Raw genomic sequence first — 18,862 nt, forward strand, 5'->3', positions numbered from 1 at the left:
ACACCTCCAGCTGCCACTCAAGCGCACTATCTGCCATAATGGTGCCTATGCCTAAGAAATCTAAGCGCCTTTCTTTGCGCTGCCGTCATATTCGGGCATCTCAGTCAGGAGTGCCTGCTAATTTGTGCCAGTGCTGTTTGGAGGCTCAGGAAGAATTGCCTTCCTCTGATTTCACTAAGCCTGGCTCTTCCCAGCCGGATATAGGCCAGGGCCCAGACTGTTCAGGTGGGCCACCTGATTTTGGAACTCCCTTAACTGATTCCTCAGCAAGGGATGGTAGCTCACTGAGTATGCCTCAAGTACCTCCTGGAATGGATGGTTTTTTCGTGGGTGGAGTTTTTTCAGGGATTGCAGTCCTTTCTTCAGGTACAATCTTCAGTCCTCTCTAATACTCCCAGAGCAGAGTCACAGGTAGAAACCTTGCCGGTACCTACTGTTAAGCACTGGAGTACTGCTGGAGTGGTAGCGGGGCTTCCCAATGGAGGTCCGGATGGCACAGATGATGCCGCTGATCCTGACTCCCTTGAGGATGGTGAAATTCCTCCAGGATTAGAACAGTATAGAACTAAGCTATGGTTTTTTCATAAAGATGAACTGCCAGCTCTGATTTCCTAGACCTTGAAAATGCTCGGAGTTCCTGAGGCAGACACTGTGACTGAGCTGAAAAAAAATCCCATTTTGGTTTCCTTGCGTAAGGACTCTTGTTTTTTCCCATGATGGAAGCCATTCAAGAATTAATTTTTTTGAGTGGGGTACCCCAGAGGCTAATTTCAAAGGGGTTGGGTTTTGGAAGGCCTAAACCCACTGAATCCAGTGGCAAGATAGTGTTTACGTTTTCCGAAGATAGATGCTCTTGTGTGTGCAGTCTACAAGTGGACCACTATTCCCGTGGAGGAGGAGGAGCGGCCTTGAAGGATACTCATAATAGAAGGATTGAGTCTATTCTTAAGCAAGCATTTGATGCAGTGGCATTGACCTTGCAGATTGCTTCTTGTTGTTCCCTAGTGGCTCGATCTTGTTTGCTTCTCTTCCAGGAGGTCGATGACTCTGGGGTGAACTCCAGTGCAGTTATTGAGCCAGCTGCTGCTTTTTTGGCAGATGCAGACTGTGATTTGGTCAGCTCTTCAGCCAAAGGAGTGGCTTCTGTAGTAGCGGCCAGGTGTCAGTTATGGCTGAGAAATTGGTCAGCCAATGTGATCTCCACGGCTAACCTTAACAAAATGCCCTTTAAATACTTGCTATTATTTGGGAGCAAGTTGGAAAAACCGCCTAGTAAGTGGGGAAAATCTTTGGTTCCTTATTTGCCAGAGGATAAGAAATAGACGCCACTCTCTTTACATGAGAGGTCGTACTAGAGGATCCAGGCGTTTTTGACCCTATAGGGGAACAACCCTTCAGAGAACTTAACCTTTTGGTAGGTCTCATTCCTTTCATCCCTGACTGCCAAGAAAGGGTGTGGGTTCAGGTAGTGGAACCTCCTGACCCTCCCAATGAAGGTTTTCCGACCCTCCCCCAGGAACAGGAGATAGGGGGTTGCCTCTGTCTCTTCTGTCAGAGGTGGGTTGAGATCACATCGGATCAATGGGTTCTGGAAGTGATACGAGAAGGATATGCGCTGGAGTTTCGCAGTGTTCCTAGGACATGTTCATGGTGTCTCCCTACCACTCACCACAGAAGAAGCAGGCAGTAGAATTTACATTGGCAAGGCTCTTCAGTTTGAGGGCTGTGGTTCCAGTGCCAATGTCTCAAGAAAATATGGGCCGATATTCCATTTATTTCATTCTGCCCAAGAATGGCTCTTTTCTTCCCATCCTGGATCTCAAAGGTGTCAACAGTCATCTGTGGGTGATGCATTTTCACATGGAAACATTGCCCTCAGTAATAGTGGCCATACAATCGGGGAAATTTGACCTATTTGGATCTCTCCGGGGCATACCTTCATATTCCCATCCGACTAGAGCATCAATGCTTGTGCATCAGACGGATCTGTGCATTTGTGATCCACAGTAACTTTGAATCTTATCTCTTATGAAAGTAAATACTAATCATGTGGATTCAATTCTTCTATAAGCACCTTACGCTTTCCTTACAGATCTGGGTCTCCACTCCAGGATCTGTAAGGACACAAGCATACATGCTTGCTCAGTAATCCTGAGTCCAGAAATACATATCAAAGCTCCTGAGGCAGCCGTTATGTAAACGGCGAAACCCGGCCAGAGCTGGGCTGTATATTTTTTAACACGTCTCCACTTCAATTAAGAATTGAAAAAGACCTTGGCATCTACCTCCTTTGTTGTCCTTCTGAAAATCTAAATACACTACATCTACCGGTTCACCTTTATCCACATGTTTATTAACCCCTTCAAAAAAATGAAGCAGATTTGTTAGGCAAGACTTTCCTTGGGTAAATCCATGTTGACTGTGTTCCAATTAAACTATGTCTTACTATATGCTCTACGATTTTGATCTTGAGTATAGTTTCTACTATTTTTCCCGGTACTGAAGTCAGGCTCACTGGTCTATAGTTTCCCGGATCGCCCTTGGAGCCTTTTTTAAATATTGGGGTTACATTGGCCACCCTCCAGTCTTCAGGTACAATGGATTATTTTAATGATAGGTTACAAATTTTAACTAATAGATCAGAAATTTAATTTTTGAGTTCCTTCAGTACCCTAGGATGCATATCATCCGGTCCAGGTGATTTGCTACTCTTTATTTTATTTATTTAGAGCTTTTTTATACCGGCATTCATGATACAATCATATCATGCCGGTTTACACATAACAATGCGGCCCCCTTTGAGCCTCTCAGGGGGTGCAGTAACTTCGTACATATAACAAGTGCATAAAAAACAATAAAGTTACAATATAACAGGGTTGCTAGAACTGGTGGAGGAAGGAGACAATAATTAAAGAAAATTATACAGAAGTAAAATATTTACAATAAGCAGTATTTACATTATGCAGCAATGGTCTATATTATGCAGCAATGGACTGTTAATGGATATTAGACTCTGGAAAGGCTTGTTTAAATAGCCAAGTCTGAAGCCTTTTTCTGAATGATAATAAGCATGGCGCTAGTCTGAGATCAGGTGGTAATGTGTTCCAGAGAGAGGGGCCCACCGTGGAAAAGGCCCGATTTCTGAGTTGTAGATGGTGTGGATTTGGTAGGGGGAATGAGCAGGGACCCTCTGTAAGCTTCTCTGATGGGTCTGGATGATGTGTGTAGTCTGAGGGGGATTTGGAGGTTGTCAATCTGACCTACTACATTTTCCATGTTCACGGTGATTTCATTCAGTTCGTCTGACTCATCACCCTTGAAAACCATCTCCAAAACTGGTATCATCACAGGAGTTTGGACTGATCTGGGTATGAACAGGAAAGGAAAATTGTCTTACCTGCTAATTTTTGTTCCTGGAATACTACAGATTTCTCCAGAGTCTTACCCTTTTGGGAGAGTCAATTCATTGAGGGGTTCAATGATCTCCTTTTGTTATTGTTGGAAAGGATTTTCCATTTTGAGGCTTCACCTTCCTCCTACTTGTTAAGGGGGTTTAGGACTAAAATTATGGTTTTCTGTATATTCATCTTGGCTTAGATACAGGTCAATACTGAGGGACTGCAGAAGGCACACTAAGTTATAGGGCGGTGTCAGTGAAACCTTTTTCTCTGTCTCCATTTGTTGCCAGGGAGGCAAAATAAAGAAGTCTGGACTGATCTGTGGTATTCCAGGAATGAAAATTAGTAGGTAAGAAAAAAAGTATTTTTGGCATGTAAGTTCCCTGTATGCACAGGATATATAAGAGAGAGATCAGAGTCATTTTGAAAGGAAATGTATTAGTATTAATTATAGTTAATGCCTACCAAAAGGTGTACAAAATACATAGGGATGAATTTTTTAAAGGTTGTACATGGAAAACCTAGCATATATAAGCGTAAATGGCAAGTATGCACATTTTTTTTTTTAGATATTTTTTTTTTGTTTTATAAACTTCAAACATAAGAAGCACCATGCTGGGTCAGACTAAGATAAATCGAGCCCAGCATTTTGTCTCCAAGAGTGGCCTGTCCAGGTCACAAGTACTTGTCACGTCCCCAATAGTTGATTTATTTCTTATATTTCGCTCCCAGGGATAAGCTCTGGCTTTCCCAAATCTACCCGCTAAAGGAAAATTGGTTTCAGCACTAGACTTTTGTTTGAAGGAAATAAAGGGTTGCCCCATAGTCTGTGAATTGGGGAAGAAATGGATAAGATGTCCAAAGAAAACTAATTTTGCAAATTCCACTAACAGTTTTGTGTCTTATGTAGGTACTGTTTGATCATATGGGCTGTCTGAAGAAATACGAAACAGTGCAGGATATTCTGAAGGAATTTTTTGATCTGAGGTTACATTACTACGGTCTACGAAAAGAGTGGCTTGTGGGAATGCTGGGGGCAGAGGCTGCCAAGCTGAACAATCAAGCTCGTTTCATTCTAGAGAAAATCCAGGGGAAGATCACCATAGGTAATCTAGTACTCAAGATGTGCAAAAAAATAAAATAAAATTGAAATCATTATAAGATGTCCTTGTGAACTATTAGGAATAATATATGACAGAATATACACTTGATTGATATGGATGGTTCAGCTATTTTTGCCTAGCTTTCATATCTAAAGGAAATCATTGTAGTCTTTTGAAACTGACTTAACTCAGGGTTTCTGCAAAAGAAAACAATTGAAATTTGAATTACACATTTGCTACTTTTCCTTTCATCAGTATACAATATACTATATTACTGTATAAGCAGGTATAAATTTTAAGACTGTGGATTAACTAGGAGGAAACAGGGCTGGATTTAGGGATAGGAACATAGGCAATTGCTAAGTGTACCAAATATCCAGGCCAAATAGGAGCCTGCTTCTGCTTGCTTTAGGGCTATGAGCAAATCAAGATTCAAAGAGGCACCATCATGCCACTTTGCCTATGGGCATCAAAATCATAAATCCAGACTTGTGAGGAAATCATATAAAATAAAAGCAAACAAGTAAGAAATAAAATATAGAAATTCCTCTTCATCCATTCAGACCAGTTCGGACAAGTGTGTTATGCATGCCAACCAGCAGATGGAGATGGAGAACAGGCTTGCTGATGTCACTCCTGTGCTGACACCAGCCTGCCAGTATTCTCTGTCTCCAGCAGGTGGTGGACACGTTTCCTGTGCTGCAAGCGAAGGCCTGGTTATACTGGAGGAACAAAAAAATTCTGTTGTTCAGCTCCTGAGGTGACAGATTAATTCTCCTTCCCTCATTTAAGTATGGCCCTATGCGAGGCTATTCGAGTTTACCTTACCGCGGTGAGACTTTTGAAATTGTTTCTCTGGTTTGCCGGTGGAGAGATCAGGACGCCGGGTTCCCCCGACGCCAGAGGGAGGTGCCGGAAGAACGCTAGAAAAAGCGCCCCCACAAGAGATCCCTTGAGGCTATTCGAGTTTACCTTACCGCGGTGAGACTTTTGAAATTGTTTCTCTGGTTTGCCGGTGGAGAGATCGGGACGCCGGGTTCCCCCAACGTCAGAGGGAGGCGCCGGAAGAACGCTAGAAAAAGCGCCCCCACAAGAGATCCCTCGAGGCTATTCGAGTTTACCTTACCGCGGTGAGACTTTTGAAATTGTTTCTCTGGTTTGCCGGTGGAGAGATCGGGACGCCGGGTTCCCCCGACGTCAGAGGGAGGCGCCGGAAGAACAGCGCCTACCCCCTGGCGCGTCGCCGAATCGGCGCGTCATCGAAGCCGCTTGCACGACTTTGCCCAACTTTGCCTGACTGAGCCCTAATATGTTTCCCTAATTCAATATAAGGAACGAGCTGCATAGTCAAGTTTACTCTTTTTAAATTTCTATTTGGATCATTATTATGCCAGCGAAGAGGAAAGGGAAAATCCGGGTTTTCCCTCCGGAACCCATTCCCTCAACTTCAACGCAACTAGAGATTCATAAATTCTTGACCCAGCTGGGGAAGCAAGGAACCGATGACTCCATTGGAACTCTTCTAGAAGGAGAGATGAGGAGTTCCTGCGATGAGGCATCCTTAAGCCCGGACAGTAGACCACCACCGGCCCAACGCGCTTCCGAGGAACAGACTGCTCAGCCATTGACCCAATCCAGGGAAGAAATGACTGAGCAGGAGGGAGTCTCTTCCCCGAATATAGAAGATCTAGCGCAGATGACAACTAGGCCTGAAAAGGTAACCCTTGAGGCAATTTGGGATGCAGTGAATAGTTTGAGCGGCGCTGTGAATAGGTTGGAGAAAAAAATGGACACAATAACATTAGAATATCAAGGGAAGTTGCAGTTAGTCCAGACAAACTTTTCAGAGATATCCAAGAAGGTAAATAAAAATGAAGAAGATATGAAAACGATTCAAAAGTTAAATGTAATGGATTTAAAGATCAAATTGCCATATCTCAACGATTGGAATTATTAGAGAATAAGGCTAGACATTTAAATGTCCGAATTACCAATTTTCCACAGGTGTTGGGTGAATTACCTTATATCTCTCTTAAAAAATATCTTAAAGATGTATTGTTATACACAGATGATGAAATGCCATCTATAAATTCGTGTTATTTTTTATTTAAAAAACCTCCAGTACCATCTAACTTATCTAATTTCTTGGAAGATTCAACTTTGGATGTATTACATAGGAATACTTTGATAGTTTCCTTTATTGTGACAAAAGGTATAAGGAATCTTATGAAAAAATATTTTCCAAAATTTCCAACTAGTTTTCATGGACAAACTGTAAAAATGTATCCTGATTTAGCTCCCATCACTAGGTTACGTTGTAGAGAATTTCTTAAGTTGAGACAAAGAGTAATTTCATTGGGTTTACCTTTTTTCTACGATATCCTTGTAGATGTGAGTTGAAGAAAGGGGATTGTGAGTATGTGTTTTTTCAAATTGAACAGCTTTTGCAGTTTGTGGAAGCTCAACAACCCACTGCATGTACTCCATTGCCTAACAGTATGTCAGCAAATGAGGTTATACATATAAGTGAGTAACTTCTGTAAGCTTAGTATTATATAAATTCCAGCTGGTACTATGTAAAGCTAACGACGTTTATTTTTCAAGGTTTAATCTCCTTTGTATCCTGCTTCCTTAAATAGCCTCATTTTTTCCTTCAAGAAAATGTTTTTCTCTTTCTTCTTCTTATGTTTAAATATGCAATCTTACTATGCATTTCTGATAAATGTATAAAAGATTTCTGTTTTGTGTGTATATTTGAGAGAATTTGTCTATATAATGGAGAGAATTTATGGAAGAATCTAAACTGAGTTTTCCTAGCGTGTAGCAGATGGACTCAAAACAAGTGGGTATAGTGTGCTCGTGCTAGCAGTTGGAGACGGATCTGAAGTCAGCACGGGTACATATACCCCCACAGGAAGTGTAGCAATTCAGTAATTTCCGTCTCCAAAGCAGTTTGGAGCTACCTCACGCTCGCTGAGCGTGTTTCCAAATTCTATCGACCCAAAAAGCACGAAGGAAGGCGATCTATAATAGCCGTCAGGATGAAAGAAAAGAAATAGATGCCTGTAGTCTTAAAACAATCCTTTATTGCAGTGGAGACACAAGGGTAGCCCGACTCTGGCCGAGTTTCGCCGTTTCAAAACGGCTGCCTCAGGGGCTTACAATAATCTTCTTGAATTCATTAGTTATATATCGTCTAAGAATATAGTGTGATCATATAAAGAGCTGTATGATCTCTTATGTTGCGTCCACTAGCAAAGGCAAACATGTTTGCCTTTGCTAGTGGAGTTCTGCTATCGCGAATGCTTCAAGACGCAACATAAGAGATCATACAGCTCTTTATATGATCACACTATATTCTTAGACGATATATAACTAATGAATTCAAGAAGATTATTGTAAGCCCCTGAGGCAGCCGTTTTGAAACGGCGAAACTCGGCCAGAGTCGGGCTACCCTTGTGTCTCCACTGCAATAAAGGATTGTTTTAAGACTACAGGCATCTATTTCTTTTCTTTCATCCAAATTCTATCGACTAAATTCCTAGAAGAAAACCTACTGAAGACGAGCCCCGCACTCCTGTGGTGATACCAGTCGGTCACTCACCCAGTTGAGTTTCCCGAGCTGACTTCCGTGGTCCCTCGGAGGTAGGAGCCTCGGTCCGGTGGCCGATTCGCGGCAGGGACCTAGCCCCTGAGTGAGAAGGGCTTGGGCGTGGCGTAGAGGCAGCCTCGGTCCCGGCGAGGACTTGGCCCCCGAGCGAGACGAGTTTGGGAGTGGCCTAGAGGCAGCGGGTGCACTTCCTCGAGCGCGGCGGTGAAGGTACTCACCCTCTCCCCCCGCAGCTGGAGACCGCCCGGGTCGCAGCCGGGAAGCGCCGAAGACAAGGTAAGGCATACATCTTTACTGAGGTCTCCGAGGAAGTGTGGATTCACGGGGCCTGCCTCAGTGGCAGCCCGCCGAGGAGGTCGCCATTTTACCTGCCTACTCGCCTCCGCTACCTAGCCGCATGTTGCTGTGCGCACACTGAGATAGCTCACGTCGCTAAGCGCACGCGGATAGGCGCTAGCGGACTAGGCGCACGCCGATAGCATAGGCGCACGTTCATAGGCGCATATTCATAAGACGCCGTTCATAGGCGCACATTCATAGGCGCACACTCCTAAGACGCCGTTGCTAGGCGCACGTTATAGGCGCACGCTCCTAAGACGCCATTGATAGGCGCACGTTATAGGCGCACGATCATAAGACGCCTGTTGGTAGGTGCACGTTCCTGAGACGCCCGTTCATAGGAGCACGCAGCTAAGCGCAGGTTGATAAAGCGCACACCCATAAGATAAGCGCATATTAGTAGGCGATACATATTGCAAAGCGTATGGAGCATCAGAGAGCCCATACCTCCGCAGAGCCGGCACCTCCAGACTCAGGCATAAGAGCTCTAAGCCTCTGCTCAGCATGCAACCTCAGAGCCACACAGAGCAAGGAAGCAGACTCACTATGTGCCCAATGTGAGGAGGCCATGGGAGTCCCAGGACAGGACCGGTCCCAACCCAGCGGTTCCTCAGGGAACACTCCAGACTTAGCAGGCCGCAGTGAGTAGCCAGGGAACCCGAGAGACCTGGTGCCCCTAAGGCCAGATCCGGCTTCACTCTCCTGGGTGGAATTATTCAAGGGGATCCACGCCTTTGTCCAGATGCAGTCTGCTCCTCGAATGGGCTTTTCTATTCCGGATGATCCGGCCCCGGGACCCTCGAGACCTAGGCGTGGCCACTCGCCACCCAGAAGCCCCACGTATGGGGATTTGGATTGCTCCAAGGAAGATGAGGAGCCCCCCGAGGAGGGAGAACTTTCCTCGGAGATAGAACCATATCGGACCATGAGACGCTTCTTTCGGAAAGAGGATCTTCCAGGCCTGGTCTCACAATGCCTATCAGAACTGGCCATTCTGGGCCGGGTCACCCCAGGGGACCCTCACATGAACCCCGTGTTAGAGGGCCTACGCCAAACGGCTCACCATTTTCCCCTCCTACAAGCAGCACAGCAGCTAATAGATCTGGAATGGACTGCGCTGGAGGCCGCATTCAAAGGGGGTCGGGCCTTGTCAGGCATGTACCCTCTGGACCCGGCAACCAAGGAGCTGCTGGCGTGCCCTAAGGTAGACGCCATAGTTAACGCAATTGTGAAGCGCACCACAAATCCGGTGGAGGGGGGAGCGGCCCTCAAGGATGCACATGACCGGCGCATGGACACCATTCTGAAACAAGCTTTCGAGGTGGCAGCCATGTCCCTCAGAGTCGTGACCTGCTGCACAGTGGTGACGTGTTCCTGTTTATCACAAGCGAGAAACAACACCCCGGGAGAAGACATGGAATCAGCTCTCGTGTTCCTCACTGACGCAGCCTCCGACCTAGTCCGTACGGCAGCCAAGGGGGTGTCATCCTCAGTGGCAGCTCTGGCTCCGCAACTGGGCTGCCAACTCTTCCTCCAAGACGCGCCTCACAAGAATGCTCTTTAAGGGATCCCTACTGTTCGGCAGCGATCTCGAGAATTGGGCTAACAAATGGGGTGCCTCTCCATTACCCCGTCTGCCAGAAGACAGGTCGAGGAGGAACCAGCGTTCGTTTTCTAGACCATCCAGAGGTAGAAACTCTCAGCGCTTCAACCCTTACAGGGCGCGCTATCAAGCACCTCGTTCTCAGGCCAGGAACCAGCCCTTTTGGGCTAAGCACAACAAGAGGAGAACTGGCTTGCGTACTGGTCCCGGCCGCAACCCACAATGACAATCAGCCGACCCATCCGGGAGTAGCAGCCATAGGGGGCAGGCTAACCCTCTTCTACCGCAGGTGGGTCGAGATTACTTCGGACCAGTGGGTCCTCGCCATCATCCGAGAAGGTTATTTCCTGGATTTTCTTCGTCTCCCGCCGGACAAGTTTGTGGAATCTCCTTGTTCGCCTCTCAAGAAGGCGGCACTAAAAGCCATAATCCCAGTACCTGCAGAGGAGATAAATTCTGGGCATTATTCCATTTATTTCATAGTACCCAAGAAGGAGGGCACTTTCAGGCCCGTCCTGGACCTCAAGTCAGTCAACCGATGCCTATGGGTCCCCAGCTTTCGCATGGAAACTCTACGGTCTGTCAAGAATGCAGTACAGCCAGGGGAGTTTCTCACCTCCCTAGACCTGTCAGAAGCCTATTTGCATATTCCAATCCATCGGGATCACCAGCGCTATTTACGCTTCAAAGTCCTGAATCGGCACTTCCAGTTCCGAGCCTTACCCTTTGGGTTATCCACCGCACCACGGATCTTTACCAAGGTCGTAGTGGTAGTAGCGGCAGCACTCAGGAAGGACGGAATTCTCGTCCATCCCTACCTGGACGATTGGCTGATCAGGGCAAAGTCACCGGAGGAGAGCCACCGGGCAACCAACAGAGTTATAGCTCTTCTGGAAAGCCTAGGATGGGTAGTCAACATACACAACAGTTCCCTACAGCCGTCCCAGTCGCTGGAATACCTAGGGGTTCAATTCGACACCCAGGAAGACAAGGTCAGCCTGACCTCCAAAAGGAAGTCGAAACTCCGGAATCATCTGCAGGCCCTGCTGAGCGCCAGCCGGCCCACAGCTCGGGATTACCTACAGGTCCTCGGCCTCATGGCATCCACTCTGGAGGTGATACCATGGGCGCGGGCGCATATGAGACCATTGCAACGCGCTCTCCTATCTCGGTGGAGCCCACGATCACAGAACTACACCGTACACCTACCTCTACCAGCCAGAGTGCGGAATCAGCTACGGTGGTGGTTGCAGCCCGGCCACATGAGCCAGGGGTCAAGAATGTCCTCCCCAACCTGGACCCTGCTCACTACAGACGCCAGCCTGAACGGATGGGGAGCACACTGCAAAGAACTCACCACCCAAGGGCGGTAGAACAGAGAAGAGTCAAGGTGGAACATCAACCGACTAGAGGCACAGGCAGTCAGGCTAGCGTGCCTGCGATTTGCCCACAGACTTCGCAACAGAGCGGTCAGAGTGATGTCAGACAACGCCACCATGGTGGCATACATCAACTGACAGGGCGGAACCAGAAGTCAACAGGTATCTCTAGAAATAGCCCCTCTGATGACTTGGGCGGAAGCGAATCTCCAGGACATCTCCGCCGTTCACATTGCCGGGAAGGACAACACCACGGCAGACTTCCTCAGCAGAGAAAGCCTAAATCCAGGGGAATGGCAGCTGTCGCCCACAGCTTTCCGGATGATTGTGGATCAGTGGGGGACGTCGGGCATGGACCTATTAGCAGACAGGTCCAACGCTCAAGTACCCAGATATTTCAGCCGCAGGCGAGATCCGCTATCCCAGGGGATCGATGCCCTGGTACAGCCATGGCCTCAGGGAATCCTGCTATATGTCTTTCCTCCGTGGCCCCTGCTGGGCGCCATTATACACAAGATTCAGCGACACAGAGGCCTAGTTCTTCTAGTGGCCCCGGACTGGCCAAGAAGACCCTGGTACGCAGACATGAGAAGACTACTGGCAGGGAATCCTCTTCGCCTGCCTCCACACAGGGACCTGCTGCAGCAAGGTCCCATCCTCCACGAGGATCCAGCTCAATTCTCTCTTACGGTCTGGCCATTGAGAGGGCTAGATTGAAGAAAAGAGGATACTCTGAGCCGGTAATAGATACACTCCTCCGAGCACGCAAGTTCTCCACATCACTGACATATATCAGGATCTGGAGAGTTTTTGAAGACTGGTGCGACTCTCACAGCACCAATTCACAATCCGCTAAGTTTCCTATCATTTTGGACTTCCTACAAGATGGACTTCAGAAGGGTATGTCCCTCAGCTCCATCAAGGTTCAGGTAGCAGTGCTGTCTTGCTACGGTCCCAGGAGTGACGGCAACACCATTGCCAAACACCCAGACGTCTCACGTTTCCTGAAAGGAGTCAAACACATTCGCCCACCACTGACGTGGCCAGTGCCCTTGTGGAACCTCAACCTAGTTTTGGAATTTCTAGCGGGATCCGCCTTCAGACCCCTTCAAGGCCTGTCTCTCCGTTTGTTAACCCTGAAGATGGTGTTCTTAATGGCTGTGTGTTCAGCACGCCGCATCTCAGAGCTACAAGCACTGTCCTGCCATGATCCGTATCTCAGAATCACTCCAGAAGCTATCCATCTTCGCACAGTTCCTTCCTTCTTACCCAAAGTGGTCTCACAATTTCACCTCAACCAAGCCATATCCTTGCCATCTACGGCAGGGTTGAAGAAGTCAGAAGAAGGTCGAATACTGCGTCATCTCGACATCGGCAGAATACTGGCCAGATACTTGGAAATATCAGAAGCAGTACAAAAGACGGACCCATCTGTTCGTCCTTCATTGCGGGAAGAAGCAAGGGGAAGCGGCCTCACGGCCAACCATCGCCCACTGGATCAAAGAAGTTATCAAGGCAGCCTACATTGAGGCGGGAAAACCACCGCCTCTACAGGTCAAGGCTCACTCTACCAGAGCGCAAGGGGCCTCTTGGGCAGAAACTAGAATGTTGTCGCCAGCAGAGATATGTAAAGCGGCGACGTGGTCCTCCCTCCATACCTTCTCCAGATTCTACCGTCTGGACGTCCAGGCCAGGGAGGACACAGCATTTGCGAAGGCAATCCTACACGGTCCTTGGGCAGCCTCCCGCCCAGTCCGGGATTAGCTTTTGTACATCCCATTTGTTTTGAGTCCATCTGCTACACGCTAGGAAATGTAGAGATTACTTACCTGATAATCTCCTTTTCCTTAGTGTATGCAGATGGACTCAGCATCCCGCCTGGCTGCCGGTATACATGGGGATTCGCTGACTCACGGTAAGCCATGTTTTGCTTCTATAGGGCTTCCACCCTGCCGGGTGTCGACGCCTTCCGGTTGAGAACACTGGCGGTCTCCAGCTATCATCAATTGGTCAGGGTAATCCTGTTCATTTAAACGATCGGTCAGCCACAGCTTTTGCAAGGAAGATTACTGAATTGCTACACTTCCTGTGGGGGTATATGTACCCATGCTGACGTCAGATCCGTCTCCAACTGCTAGCACGAGCACACTATACCCACTTGTTTTGAGTCCATCTGCATACACTAATAAAAATGAGATTGTCAGGTAAGTAATCTCTACATTAATTTCTGTATATTTGAAATTTGAAAAATGATAAATAAAGAATTAAAAAAAAAGTATGGCCCTATACCGAAGAGGATGTCTATGTAGTTGGCAGCTCTTGAGGTGACAGAATCAGGCTCCCTCCCTCAGTGGCGCACTACTGGTGTGAGTGCTTGGTTCCCTCTTACCTCCCCCTTCTCCACTCTCCCCTTCTGCTGTACTCTCCTTCAGATACATCAGTGAAAAGAGAAAAGTCCAAAGTGGTATACTGAAATTGAAAGGTGAAAAGGATCAATGGGTGGAGACAGATGAAGAAATGGCAGAATTGTTAAATACTTCAGTTCGGTATTCACTAAAGAAGACCCCGGAGAAGGACCGACACTAGTCAACAAGAAACTGGAGGGAAGTGGAATGGATGAAACTCTGTTTACAGAAGAGAATGTATGGGAAGAGCTAGGAAAGCTGAAGGTGGACAAAGCTATGGGGCCTGATGAGGTTCATCTCAGGATACTGAGGGAGCTCAGAGATGTGCTGGCAGCTCCGCTGTGTGACCTATTCAATAGCTCCCTCGAAACAGGAGTGGTGCCGAGTGATTAGAGAAGAGCGACGGTGGTCCCACTTCACAAGAGCGGGAGCAGACAAGAGGCCGGAAACTACAGGCCGGTTAGCCTCACCTCGGTGGTGGGAAAGATATTGGAGTCACTGCTGAAGGAAAGAATTGTGAACTATCTACAAGCAGCAGAATTGATGGACCAGAGGCAGCATGATTTCACCAAGGGAATGTCCTGTCAGACAAATCTGATCCCTACATAGACAATTTAAAACTGAGCTAGCACATTCATACTCACACACCAAAATAAAATGTTGCATGAAGTTTGAGATGTTAATAAACCAATATTTTTAGTCATAAATATGATTATACACTTGATTCTTCTTCAGTGATACAGACATGTACTTATTAATGAATGTACATAAAATTATTACTCCATTAATTTTCAACAAAATCCAACCCCATTCATTAATTCAGAATCCATTAATTCAGAATCCAATGAGTCCAATGGACTCATTGAATAATGGATTCTGAATTAATGAATGGGGTTGGATTTTGTTGAAAATTAATGGAGTAATAATTTTATGTACATTCATTAATAAGTACATGTCTGTATCATTGAAGAAGAATCAAGTGTATAATCATATTTATGACTAAAAATATTGGTTTATTAACATCTCAAACTTCATGCAACATTTTATTTTGGTGTGTGAGTATGAATGTGCTAGCTCAGTTTTAAATTGTCTATGAAGGGATATGTGGGGTTTTCTACACAAATAAATATAATATTGATGGAATTTATTGTCTCTCTATTTTGTTAGATGTTGATGACAGTGATATAGGGAGTAGTACTTAAAATTGCCCTTTGTGTTGTAATACCTAGACAAATCTGATCGACATTTTTGATTGCCTGACTAAGGAATTGGATCAAGGAAGAGCGCTCGATGTCATCTACTTGGATTTTAGCAAAGCTTTTGATACGGTCCCATACAGGAGGCTGGTGAATAAAATGAGAAGCTTAGGAGTGAGTGCCAAGGTGGTGGCCTGGATTGCAAACTGGTTGACGGACAGAAGACAATGTGTGACGGTAAATGGAACTTGCTGAAGAGAGAGCAGTGTTAAGTGGAGTGCCGCAAGGATCGGTGTTGGGACCGGTCCTGTTCAATATCTTTGTGAGCGACATTGTGGACGGGAGAGAAGGTAAGGTTTGTCTTTTTGCGGATGACACTAAGATCTGCAACAGAATGGACACGCCGGAAGGAGTGGAGAGAATGAGACGGGATTTAAGGAAGCTGGAAGGGTGGTCGAAGATATGGCAGCTGAGATTCAATGCCAAGAAGTGCAGAGTCATGCATATGGGGTGTGGAAATCCGAAAGAACTGTATTTGATGGGGGGGTGAAGCAGGCAACAACTCGATCCGGGAGAGTGGGAGCTGTTTCCCGAAGCATGGAACCTCATTTGCGCTAGGTGGGGCATGCCTCAGTTGGATCTGATGGCTATTTGGGCCCAGAGGATGGCTATTTGTTGCCAGAGGATGTGGTTAGTGCAGTTAGTGTAGCTGGGTTCAAAAAAGGTTTGGATAAGTTCTTGGAGGAGAAGTCCATTAATGGCTATTAATCAATTTTACTTAGGGAATAGCCACTGCTATTAATTGCATCAGTAGCATGGGATCTTCTTAGTGTTTGGGTAATTGCCAGGTTCTTGTGGCCTGGTTTGGCCTCTGTTGGAAACAGGATGCTGGGCTTGATGGACCCTTGGTCTGACCCAGCATGGCAATTTCTTATGTTCTTATGTTCTTAAGTACTAAACCAGACCCTAAAACACCAATACCCTTCCTATTAGGAAAACAAGTCAGACTACTATAGATCCCTTCCCAGAAACTATTACACACGAGTTTATTTTCTCTCTCACACACATGCTCACACACTCTCACACATTTACTCTTTCACTCATGCTTTCTGTCACACAATACTTTTCACTCACCTATACATTCTCTCACACACCCATACTTACTCCCTCTCTCACATTTTCTGTCTCTCTCACATGCATACACTTCCTCTCTTGTACACAGTCCCTCTTTCACTGTGTTTTAGATACACTCTCTCACACACACTCTCACTAACAAACTCGTGCTCATTCTTTCACTTAAGACAACATTCTCTTGCTCTCCTGCCTCCCAGTTGGTGTTGGATTCGGCGATCTTCGAGGAGAATTGGAGTCATGTGCAGATAGATATAAAAAGCACTGCAGGGCCTCATGTTAGATGATAGATGTGTTCTTCCTGGGGTATTGCATGACGTCCGAAGTTGCTGCAAATGCGCATTAATGACCCCCAAAAGATACCGGTCCCACCTGGATTTGATGGAATATCGGTTCGGGCACTGGAAGGCCAATCCATTGTCATCGGCATAGGAGGCATTGACATCGAACAATTGCAGAGTTCCACTAATGGATGCGGAGGCATTGACATCAGTGGAGGGGCATTGGCTCCCTCAGCATTGCTTCAGGAATTACTATTGAGGATGTGGGATAACTACCCTCTCAGTGGCTCTTGTAAATAAGAAGGCAGACGTGGTTTATCTCATCGGGCATGGGCTTTCCTATATTTCTCAGTGAAATCTGCACGTAAGCATTTATGCGCACAAGTGCATGCCGTGGTCCCCTACTATGTAACTTTACTTCTGCTATGGGTGGCGTGTAAGTCCTGAAACAAAAACTAAAGAGGTTTGCAGGGTTTTAAGGATTGAGGTTAACAGGTTATAAGGTAGGCTAGTTATCTAGGGGGGTTAAGAATTTCTGTCCTTTACCTGGGCGAACTGGGAATGAACTGGGGAAACTGATAATTGCATCAGTGCACCTGTCTACTAAATTCCCCCACTTACCTGGTAGAGGCGGCATTTGCACACACATATGTGCGTATAGTCTATTTTATACTATGCACACATATACGTGCACATATTATAAAATGGCTGCATCCATTGTTGCGAGCTGACATACACGAGTATATGTACACCTGCATGGCTGGTTAAAAGTTACCGTCATAAAGTTCTACCGGCTTTTCATGAGCCAATATATGCAGGACATTCTGAAGCAGGTGCAGGAGGTGGCTGAGCAGCTTCCTCAGAATCATCAAGATTCCCTTCAGTCACTGGTGACCAAGGGTCTGGAGGGTGAAAAACATTTTTTTTGCGGAGGCATTGATTTTCTCTGCTGTTGGAATAGGGGCATGCAGGCACACCTGGCTACACGCCTCTGATCTCTGTCCAGAAGTGCCAGGAGCAACTCGATGATGTGCCATGTATAGGAGAGAATCTCTTTGGAGATCATGCTAAGGACATAGTGGCACAGCTACGTGATCACTGTGAGACAATGCAGCATCTCTCCACACCCACTCTGGACCCAACCTCCTCCTCTAGGAGGTACTTGGATGGGGCAAAGGAAGCATTTCTTCTGCCCAAAGAAACGCTAGCCTCCATCTCCTCAGTCCTACAAGCAGCAGACCTCTCACAACTGTCCCAGGCAACAGAGGTCACTTAAGCCACCAGCAGTATTCCAGCCAACAACAGAGAAGGGGTTTTGACTGGACCTCAGAGTATAGCCAAGATCTCAGTATCTGCGAATCAATGAACCAATATAACCTCGGACAAATGGGTCCTCTGTATTGTTCGGAGAGGGTACAAATTAAATCTGTCGGGTGTTCTGTAAAATCGCCCTCCAAACCCATCTTGAGGCCACTCAGTGCATCAGGAAGTGCTGCTCATGGAGCGCTCCTACCTCTTAATAGCTAGAGCAGTCAAGCCTGGTCCACGAGGGTGGAGATTTTACTCAAGTATTTCCTGATTCCAAAGAAAACAGGGAGATTCCATCACATCCTAGACCTAAGGGCCTTGAACAAGTTCATCAAAAGCGAAAAGTTCAAGATGATTTGCCTGGGCACCTTGATCCCCTTTCTATAAAAAGGGGACTGGCTATGCTGTCTTTATCTAAAGGATGCCTATACTCACATCATGATACTTCCTCTGACTGGGAAATATCTCGGATTTGTCATAAGAAACCAGCACCTCTAATGCTGTGTTCTGCAGTTTGGGCTTCTGTCCGCGAGTCATTACAAAATGCTTGGCCGTGGTGGTGGCACATCTGAGGTGCACATGTTCCCTGTTTGGATGACTGGCTGGTCGAGAACACATCTCAGGCAGAAGCCAAGGAGTCCATATGCCTGACCAACCAGGTGCTGAGTTACTAGGGTTTGTCATCAACTACTCCAAGTCTCACTTCAGCCCATCACTGCAGTTGGAATTTATTAGAACTCTGCTAGTCATCCAGATGGCCATTGCAGTAGAGTCAGCAGACATCAGCTTGGCACATGTTACATTTGTTAGGCCTAATGACCATAATAGTCCATGTTACTCCCATGGCATGTCTCTTCATGTGAAGAGCTCATTGGGCCTTGAGGTTGCAATGGTTCCAAGCCACTCAAGATCTTCAGAACTGCATCAGATAACTTACTCTGGGATTCCCTGTCCTGGTGATGGAACAATTCCAATCTGGTCCAGAGCATTCCGTTTCAGATTCCTCTGGTTCAAATTGTCGTAACCACAGATGTGTCGAGCATGGGTTGGGGGGGGGTGGGGCTCATATAGATGAGCTTTATACCCAGGGCTCTTGTCCACCCTGGAAG

The 18,862-nt window shown here is 46.6% G+C and overlaps 1 protein-coding gene across 1 annotated transcript in view; it reads left to right on the forward strand.

Annotated features, from left to right (window-relative positions):
- Positions 1–18,862, forward strand: part of TOP2B (DNA topoisomerase II beta) — a 777,593-nt gene that overhangs the window by 550,322 nt on the left and 208,409 nt on the right. Inside the window, 1 exon segment of the mRNA XM_029589448.1 lies at positions 4,309–4,504. Coding sequence (XP_029445308.1) covers positions 4,309–4,504 — 196 coding nt within the window.

The sequence above is a fragment of the Rhinatrema bivittatum genome, chromosome 2 (genome assembly GCF_901001135.1).
Source record: "Rhinatrema bivittatum chromosome 2, aRhiBiv1.1, whole genome shotgun sequence".
NCBI lineage: Eukaryota > Metazoa > Chordata > Amphibia > Gymnophiona > Rhinatrematidae > Rhinatrema > Rhinatrema bivittatum.